Source organism: Fonticula alba, assembly GCF_000388065.1.
Source record: "Fonticula alba strain ATCC 38817 unplaced genomic scaffold supercont2.2, whole genome shotgun sequence".
Lineage (NCBI taxonomy): Eukaryota > Rotosphaerida > Fonticulaceae > Fonticula > Fonticula alba.
Genome location: NW_009242972.1, coordinates 3221211 through 3230000, shown reverse-complemented (window position 1 = coordinate 3230000; position 8790 = coordinate 3221211). Strand labels below are relative to the sequence as shown.

At 66.7% G+C, this 8790-nt stretch overlaps 4 protein-coding genes across 4 annotated transcripts in view; 1 reads left to right on the top strand and 3 right to left on the bottom strand.

The window, feature by feature from the left end:
* Positions 1-15: 15 nt before the first annotated feature.
* Positions 16-2879, bottom strand: H696_01671 (hypothetical protein). The gene has a single exon (XM_009495577.1). The coding sequence runs from the start codon at positions 1548-1550 to the stop codon at positions 774-776; it is 777 nt and encodes a 258-aa protein (XP_009493852.1). The 5' UTR covers positions 1551-2879; the 3' UTR covers positions 16-773.
* A 128-nt stretch (positions 2880-3007) lies between these two features.
* On the bottom strand, positions 3008-5304 carry H696_01670 (hypothetical protein; the record flags this gene model as incomplete). The annotated part of the gene is made up of 3 exons (XM_009495576.1): positions 3008-3626; positions 3745-4936; positions 5177-5304. 3 exons carry the CDS (start codon positions 5302-5304, stop codon positions 3147-3149), a joined length of 1800 nt encoding a protein of 599 aa, XP_009493851.1. The 3' UTR covers positions 3008-3146.
* Positions 5305-5665: 361 nt separating this feature from the next.
* H696_01669 (hypothetical protein) lies at positions 5666-6544 on the top strand. Its single transcript, XM_009495575.1, has 2 exons — positions 5666-5864; positions 6079-6544. Exons 1-2 carry the CDS (start codon positions 5745-5747, stop codon positions 6424-6426), a joined length of 468 nt encoding a protein of 155 aa, XP_009493850.1. The 5' UTR covers positions 5666-5744; the 3' UTR covers positions 6427-6544.
* A 254-nt stretch (positions 6545-6798) lies between these two features.
* Positions 6799-8790, bottom strand: part of H696_01668 (hypothetical protein) — a gene marked incomplete at both ends in the record, with an annotated part of 2970 nt that continues 978 nt past the window's right edge. Inside the window, 2 exons of the mRNA XM_009495574.1 lie at positions 6799-7083; positions 7312-8714. Of these exons, the coding sequence (XP_009493849.1) occupies positions 6799-7083; positions 7312-8714 (1688 nt within the window). The remainder of the gene's footprint in view (positions 7084-7311; positions 8715-8790) is intronic.

The window sequence follows — 8790 nt, the reverse complement described above, 5'->3', positions numbered from 1 at the left end:
CCCCCCCCGAAGTACGCCCACCCACCTGCACGCGGCGACGAGCCACCCGCCTGATGAATAGTGCTCGGCTGCTCTGCCTCGCCCTGGCGGCCATCCTCCTGGTGGCCCGCATGGCGCAGGCGCACATTCCCCCGCGCTCCCAAGGCCCGGGGCGTCCGCGCGACCTGGTGGCCCCGATGCCACCCTCCGGGCTCCTTGTGCCGGAGCACCTGCGCCCGCGAGTGACGGTCCTACGCGGGCCGGCGGTGGATGCCGGCCTGGCCACCGGTCGCCGAGGCGGCCTGCACCGGTCGCTGGCTCCCCACCCTCTGGGCCTGGCCGAGCTCCTCGAGCTGACCCCCTCGTGGCCGGCTCTCGAGCCGGCCGAAGCCCCCCTCCCTGGGGCCCAGCAGGAGTGGCTTCCCCGGCGACAGACATGCCAATGCGCCCAGTGCCAGTGCGACTTCTCGCTCTCCTGCCCGGTGTCATACGAGACGTCCCACGAGGTGGCCTACTCCTGTGCACCCGGGCAACACCTGGTGGGGTACTATGTGGCCGAGGAAACCCTGCTGGATGTGTCCTTCGCGGCGTTTCCCATGGACCGGGACAACTATGAGCGCCGGGCTCGCGGCCGGCCCTTCTCCGTGATTCCCATCCTGTCGATGCCCGGTGCCCCGGCGGCCAACTCCACCGAGTGCTTCCGGTCCGGACTTGGCCGGTCCCCGGCCGAGGAGCTGTTTGTGGTGTTCGAGTGTCGCGACGAGCGGGTCAATGCCTGTGGCCTGCGCTTCCAGTCATTCTTCGAATGCGTCGACACGCCGGCCAGCGAGGCCAGCAGCTCCGACAGCGCGTCGGCCCCGAGCCCGACCCCGGCCCCCGAGCCGCCGGCTACCACCGACCGGCCGTGCTACATCTTGGCCATCCTGGACAGCCAGTGCGATGTGTCGCAAACCATGCCCGTGGTCCTGGAGGACGGGGTGTGCACCTTCGACGAGTCCTCCGGCACCTATAGCCTCGTCCGGCGGCGCCCAGATGACGAGTGCATTCGCCTTGACGACACCGAGCCCCCGGCCACCGGGGAAGATCTTCCCCCCTGCCGTGGGTTTGGCACCATTGACTACAGTCTCCACTGCTCGGACTCGGCCTGCGAGCACTGCAATGTCCACAGCTTCGGCACCCTGGGCTATTGCATGAACTTTTCCTTCGGCCTGTCGGTCAAGGCCTGGCAGGTGGATCCGGCGTCGCTGGTGCTGCGCTCCTTCGTCAACCAGGTGCCGGCCCCATCGCACTCGGTCGACGCCCTGGATGCCGATGCCCCGCCGGCGCGCGACTGCAGCCGCTCTGCCCGCCACAGCGTCTGGCACCAAACAAGTGGCCTCTGCACTCGCACCCATGAATCCATCCTCCCACCTCGGGGGACCCTCCCCCCGCCGGGGCGCGATGAAAGCCGCAACGACGATGAGAGCACCTCCGACCATGGGTCCTCCCCCTCCCTCTCCTCCTCCTCTTCTTCTTCTTCCTTCCCACTCGCGGCCGCTTCGGATGCCGGCCACACCACCAATCCCACCCATCCGGCGCAGGATTACTCGCTTGCGGCCTATGTCGGACACCTGCAATATGTCATCCTGACGGGGTGTGACGCGCTCTGCCGCAAGTGCAGCGACTTCCTCGTCCTGCAGGAGGATGTCTGCTCGCTGCTCAGCTGGTCGGTCCTGGAGGACGGTGCTGCCCTGTCGGCCAGTGGCTCGGGATCTGGCGGCTCGCCGGACACCCTGCGCATGGTGCTGCTGAGTGTGGCCCGCGAGCCGGCCCTATCGGTGCTGCAAATTTCCCTGCTGACCGTGCTGACTGTTCTGCTGGCCATCGCCGGGCTGCTGGTCGTGGCTGCGGGCCTTCGCCGGCTGGAAAAGCGCCGCATGCGGGCCGAGCAGCAGCGCGCCGATCGGATGGTTCGCCGGCGCCGGCGCCAGCTGCGCCAGGCTCTGCGCGAGCAACAGCGTCGGGAGAATGCCCTGCTGACGTCGACCGCCGTCGATTCCGGCACGCTCGATGACTTCGATGCGCCCATGCTCCTGGCGCAGCCGCTCTTCCACCACCAGCATGACGAGCTGGCCGGCACGGTGGCCACGGCCGGCGCCGGCCCCGGCGGGCTCCTTGGCGATGGAACTCTGGGCGGGGATGGGCGCGTTGCCGGCGGGGCCCTCGGCCCCGGGGGCGCCAATGTCCGGCCACGGTCCGGCACTGGTGTTGTCGGCTTCCGCCAGGCCATCCTGCAGAAGTTCATCGGCGACCCGGGGAGCGACCTTTCCGACTCCAGTGGCAGCGACTATGGCGGTGACTATGGCGATGATGAGAATGACGATGATGAGGACCATCACCACCTGAGCAGTGGTGGCCCCGGTGTCGGCCGCTCGGGCGCCCTGACTCATGGCAATGCCGGGCGCGACAAGGACCGTCTCCGGGACTTCATGTACCTGGCCCATGATGATGATGATGAGGAAGATGTCCGGGCTGGAGCTGGAGCTGGCGGGGGCCTCCTCCCGCCCATCAACACCCTGGCTGGGTCATCGGTTGCCGGTGGGCCTGTCCCCTCTGGCGGGAGTTACCCGAGCTTCTTGTCGCTGTTTGGCGGGGGCGGACCGGCGGCCGAGTCGCCAGGGTCTCGCACGCCCTCAAGCGCCCTGCCAGACTACGGGTCCTCGGCCTCCTCGCCGACGGTGCTCTCGCGGCCGGAGCCCGGGCTCCGGGGTCCCTCGCGTCTGGCGACCGGGGCCGATAGCCCTCTGGCCGATGGGCTCCTCTCCCCCGAGGAGATCCCCTCCTATGCGTCGGTCAACAACAGCGAGTTCACCATGCTCGATTGAGCGGCCTTCGTGCCTGCTGCATCTGCCCCCCCCCCCGCTGCTTCCCCCCTCCCCCCTTTTCCCCCTCCTGCCCGTCGACCCAGCTGTCGAGCCTCCCTCTCTCCTCCGAACCCATCCCTTGCCCTTGTGTCTGAATATATATATATATGTATATCCATATATGTGCGTGGCCCTCGACAGGGTGTTGCCATCTGTGCAGCTGTCTAGTTACTGTATTTTTTTTCTTCCTTTCGAGCTAGGTGTGAGCCACTCCACGGGGAAAAGGGGCGACAGAGATCGATAGACGCACGCACCCACCCACACCTAGCATACTCGCCAAATGCCGAGAGTACCATTCCGCGCGCCGGCCACGGCTCGGATCCGGCCGCCAGGCGCGCTGTGGCTGCCCGGTGCGCCGGGCCCACGCAAGCTGCCTGGCAGGGGGATCTCCAGCCCGAAGTCGGAGGGGCCGGGACTGGCCAGGGAAGCCGGGGCGCTCCATGCGGACAAGGAGAGACACGACAGGGGTGACTGCTGGGGCTGCTCTGGCTCCATGCGGAGCTCCGCGAGGGGCAACAAGCAGGGCGGTGCCGGCGGAAGGCCTGGGCTGCCCTCGACGGGCCGGCAGGTAAAGTGTCCAGCATGTACCCGCAGCAGCCGCAGACATCCATCCCACGAGGCTACCCCGAGGCATACCCCATTGGCGGCGCGCCCGGTGCTCGGACGACGGGGGGGCAGTTCCAGGCTGGCCAGTGCGGCCACCCCGCCGGATGGCAGCGGCGTGGAAATAGCTCGCTCAGATAGCTTTCAGCGGGCGCCGCGGGTGTCAGTGACGCGGCACGGACGGGCAGAGGACTGAGTTGATGTGTGTGTGCGTGGGGGGGGAGGGGGGGGGGGACAAAAGAAAAGGGCCTTTGCGCACCGTGAGCCTCTCTCCACAGGCCGACAGGCCGACAGGTAGGCATACCACCGCGCTGTCGACGCCAGCCAGCGAGAGGATGCCCGAACGGCCGGGAGCCCCCGGGTCCGTGGAGAAGGCCATCGCAAAGACTGGCTCCTGGAGTAGTCGCTTTGACAGGACAAAGTCCGACACCATCAGCCCCCCGGCGCTCGATCGCAGCAACCCGGCCAAAATACGACCATCCTCCAGACCGAGGGCCAGGAAATCCGGCTGGCCAGATGCCCCGGGCAGCGGTGTCAGCAGGGTGCTGGTCACCATGGGCAGACGCGTGGGGCCGGCGCCGGAGGACAGCTCGAAAAAGAGGTCTGCCTCGATGAGACCCACCGGCGCTCCGGGCAGAGGCACGGGATCCCGGCCGCTCGGGGCCAGGGCAATCGGACGCATGGAACCTGGCCCGCTGGGCGATGTGAGAGGCGCATGTTGCAGAAGCTGCGCAAAGGCAGGACTGATGTTGGCCGCCGGGCGAGGGGCCGCCTCCGGTGGGGCCGCCTCGCCGGGGGCCACAGCCGTGACTGTCAGAGCGCCAGCCAGCTGGGGCTCCAGAAGGCCGAGCTCCGGCAAGGTAGCGGCCGGCTCGGCAAGGAGCCTGCCATTTGGGGCAGTCCACTCGATGACTTTCACATGGAGAACACGATCGGACTCGGGCCGACCAGTGGGTCCAGCCTCGCGGCCATCGACATCACTGGGCAGGATGCATCGGGCGCGAGATGCCCCATTCGTCGGACAGGCAAAGGAGGCCGCCGCCAGGCCACCGCTCAGCGATGACACATTTGGCAGGATGTATGCCGCAGCCAGGAGGCGCTCAGGCAGAAGCAAGTCCAGCTCAGACCCGGCGGTCGGGAGCAGTGGCATCAGCGGACCACCGGCTGACGCGACTGTGCTCGCATCGCCTCCAATGGCCAGCAGCCGGTCAGATAGCTGGAGAAAGAGCAAATCCCCGAAGCGCGTTTGGATGGCCAACTGCAAGCCAGCCAAGCCAATGCCGAGCACCGCGAAATGCCCATGACTTTGGCTCGTGTCGACGTTCTTCAAGCTTGTTGGGACCGCGCGCTCGGGATCTGCAAGCAACGGCCGCATCAGTTCCCCGACCGATGTCAGGTGCACGGATCGGTAGGTATGGATGTGGGTGGCACGCAGGGCCCCGGCCGCATCGCTGTGGCAAGGTCCAAGTTAGACTCTATCCCACATCGGAAGGGAGGCCCATGGCTGTGCGGGCGCGAGCGCGATGGGGGGGGGGGGGGGGGGGGGGGGGGGGGGGGGGGGGGGGGGGGGGGGGGGGGGGGGGGGGGGGGGGGGGGGGGGGGGGGGGTGCAGATGTGGATGCGGGTGGATGCGGGTGGATGCGGGTGGATGTGTGGCCAGGCAGACCAGCCCCGATGGTCAAGGGACGTACCCACTGAACAGGTATGGCAGCGAGGGCAACGGGCTGAGGACGGCGGCCGTGACGGCAGCCACATGTCCTCGGGCAATGCGCTCGGGCGGTGGCGGCGGTGGCGGCGGCGATGCGGAGGACAATCCCATGGCGCGAAGTCAAACGCCTCAAAGGGCGGGAGGGGGAGGGGAGGAGGAATGATGTATGTGAACAGGGCGGAGGCGATCTCTCGGGGCCCGTCCCCCGAGCGAGCAGCAAGCCAGCGGCATTCATGTGGGCGGGGGACCGATCGCAAGCGCCGACAACTGCCGACGCATGGGCCGTGTGTCGGGGTCGCCCAACCGTACATCCCGGCGCGGGGGGGGGAACACCTGTGGGTGTGGAGCGCGACGGGGGGGGGGGGGGGGGGGGGGGGGGGGGGAAGGGGCAACAGTGTCGCCGGGACTTACAAAGGGGTTTGGTGCTACGAGACACGGTCTCGGCCGGGCAAACCACACCCTCTTCCCGCCCCCCCCCCCCTCCCCGCTCCGAGTGTGCTGTTCGCGCTCTCGCATCCCGATTCTTCCCTCCTCCCCTCTCTCCCGTCACGATGTCTGCCGGCTGCATTTTCTGTCGCATCATTCGCGGTGAGCTTCCCTCCCACCGCATTCTGGAGACCAGCCGCGTTTTCGCCTTCCTCGACATTAACCCCCTGTCCAAGGGCCATGCTGTGCGTCGACCTCGCCTCATCGCTCCCAATAACACCCCTCCTTCCCACATGCACATATATATATATACGTCGGCGTTCCATTTCTCACAGCTCCTCCCCCCTCTCTCTCTCGCTCTCTCTCTCGCTCTCTCTCTCTCTCGCTCGCTCTCTCTCGCTCGCTCTCTCTCCCTGTTGTGCTCCCCCGGCTGTTCCTGCGCTCGCAACATATGTGCAGCTCGTCATCCCCAAGTCCCACGCCACCTTCATGCATGAGGTGCCCGATGAGGAGCTGGCTGAGCTGCTCCCGGCGGCCAAGCGCATCGTCCATGCGCTGAACCTCCACCAGACCCCGAACGTCGGTGGCGAGATCCCGGACAAGCCGCTGGTCAGCTACAACATCCTGCAGAACAACGGCCGCATGGCCCACCAGGCCGTGGACCATGTGCACTTCCATATTATCCCCCGTCCGGACACCAACACCGGTCTGCAGCTGGAGTGGAATGTCAAGCCGCTGGAGGGCGAGGAGCTGAAGCAGCTGGCCGAGAAGATTCGCGCCACCCTGGAGGCTGAGGCTAACCTCTGAGCGGAATCGAGTGCTCCGGGCCCGGGCCCTGCCTGCCTGTCAATGGTCTGCCCCCGGCTGTGCCCCCCATGTGCCATTTGCCGGATGTGATAATACACACCTTGCTGCTGAGGTCATAATGCTGCTTTGCTTGACGATGCTACTGTTGGCGGCGTCCATCTTTCCAGGCAAAGGGGAGGTCATAGTAGTGTCTATTTTTTTTCCCATGACGAATGTACAACAAGAGGAAGGAAGGGAGGCAATAGGCAGGGCGTGAGAGGCTGCGAAGGCAGAAGGCTCCCATCTCCCATTGGGAAAGTGAGAGGAGGGGGGAAGAGTGGGACGAGAGAAGGAAATGCGAGAGGCGGAAGACGAAGGCATCTCTTCGTGCACTTAGGCAGAAGCCACCTTGGCCATCTTGGCCACCGGCCTTCCGGCCTTGGCCTTGCGAACACCCCCGCGAGCAGGGCGCGCGCGCTTGGAACTCGGGGCCGCAGCCGCCTGCGAGCGCTTGTTTTGCTCAGCAGCCAGCTGCGAGCGACGCAGACGACCATAAGCAAAGAGCGGCGACTCGGCGGCGCGCTCATTCCGCAGGAAGGCCGCCAGCTTGTCGACATCCTTGGGGTTGTAGTCGAAGGCAGCGCGCTTATGCTCGATGTAGGCGCGGTTCTCATCGAGCTACAGGGTGATGGGGTTGGAGATAAAAAAGAGAACGAGGTGAGCAGAACAGATGGAACGCGCAAAGCGCAACAATAGACCACACAAGGGAACCAAGTGCAAACAGTGGCGCAGGGAGCAAGCAAGGCAGTACAGGGCAGGGCAGGGCAGGACAGGACAGGACAGGACAGGACAGGACAGGACAGGACAGGACAGGACAGGACAGGACAGGACAACCAGGAAGCGTACCTTGGTGACAAGCTGGACAAGATGACGCGTGCTCGACACGCGCCGGGAGGCACGCGCGATGAAGTGGTTCAGCTGGGGCAGGATTGGCGAAGCAACCAGCTCCGGGAAGGCAATGTGCCGGGCCACCGGAGTAAAGTGCAGAAGCAACACATCGGCCACCTGCTCCACCAGGGCATTGGCAAATTGCACATGGATGCCAAGTCGAGCCGGGGCCTCCCGGGTGCCAGCCAGCCCGGTGCCAGAACGCTTCAGCGAGCTGACTCGAGCCCAGTTCGGGCCGGGGCCCAGCTCCCCGGCGGCCGCGGCCTCGGCCGGTGAAATGTTGCCCTTCACATGGGCCAGCAGATCCACCAAAACCGAGGCCACAGGGATGAACGTCCCGGAGGCGGCCGACACACCGGCCAGACTACGCAGCAGGTGAATCCGCGCCGGGTCGAACTGAGCCAGGTGCAGACCCAGCCCGGCCAGGCCGAGGCCAATCTGCGCGAAGGGGAAAATCAGACGGCGAACGAGCTCATTGCCGGGGTTGCCCAGCAGCCCCGCCGGGCCGCCGGCCGCCGACAAGTTCAGCAGTCCACACACGCCGCGCTCCCACGCCTGGAACAGGGCAATGACCCGCCAGTTGAACAGATACCGGCGCAGGTCCGAAGAGGTGACCAGGTAGACATCCTCGCTCTTGGTGGGAGTGGCGGCACCGGTGCGCAGGGCCGACCCGCGCACGGCCAGCCGCAGCAGGCCCATCAGCTTTCGAGCCATCGAGTAGAGGCATGCCTGGAAGGCGTGCGGATCGATGGAGGCCAGCTCGCCGATGCAGTCCAGCATGAAGCGCTCCAGGGCCACCGAGCGCCGGGCCTCGGCCGGGAGGCTGTCCCGCACCGGGTCCCGGCTGGCACCCAGGGCGAAGGCCGCCACCGCGCCCCAAATGACCCCCTCGGAGAAGGGATACGGCGCGCGCAGGGCCAGCTGACGCAGGCCCAAGAAGGCTGCCTCGCGAATCGGCCCACTGGACTCCATGGACCCGGACGGCTCGGGGGCCTTGTTGGCCGGGGCATCATCGGCCCAAAGGGACCCCTGGCTCCACAGGATCAGGAGCTGCTGCAGAAGCTGCTGGCTCTCGGCCGGCAGGCAGGCCAGATAGGGCACCGCCGGGAGGATGCCCCGCGTGAGGACCAGCTCCGCCAGCAATGGCTCATCCTCGGCGGTCTCGTGCAGCTGCAGCAAACCAACACCGTAGGCCTGCACCAGGAGGGCCACATGTCGCCAGCGATTGGAGGCCGAGGGGGATTGCTGGGCACGTCCAGCAGCGGCCTGCTCCTCGGCCGCCTCGGGGCTCGGCTGCTGGAGGAAGGCATTCAGCGTCGGGATCACCCGGGCGAAGGCCAGCTTGAGGGTGCCATTGTAGGCTGAAAGCGAGTTGGAGCATGAGCAACAGGCGAGATCTCCGTGCTAGAGCTGAGAGAGAGAGAGGGCGGGGGGGGG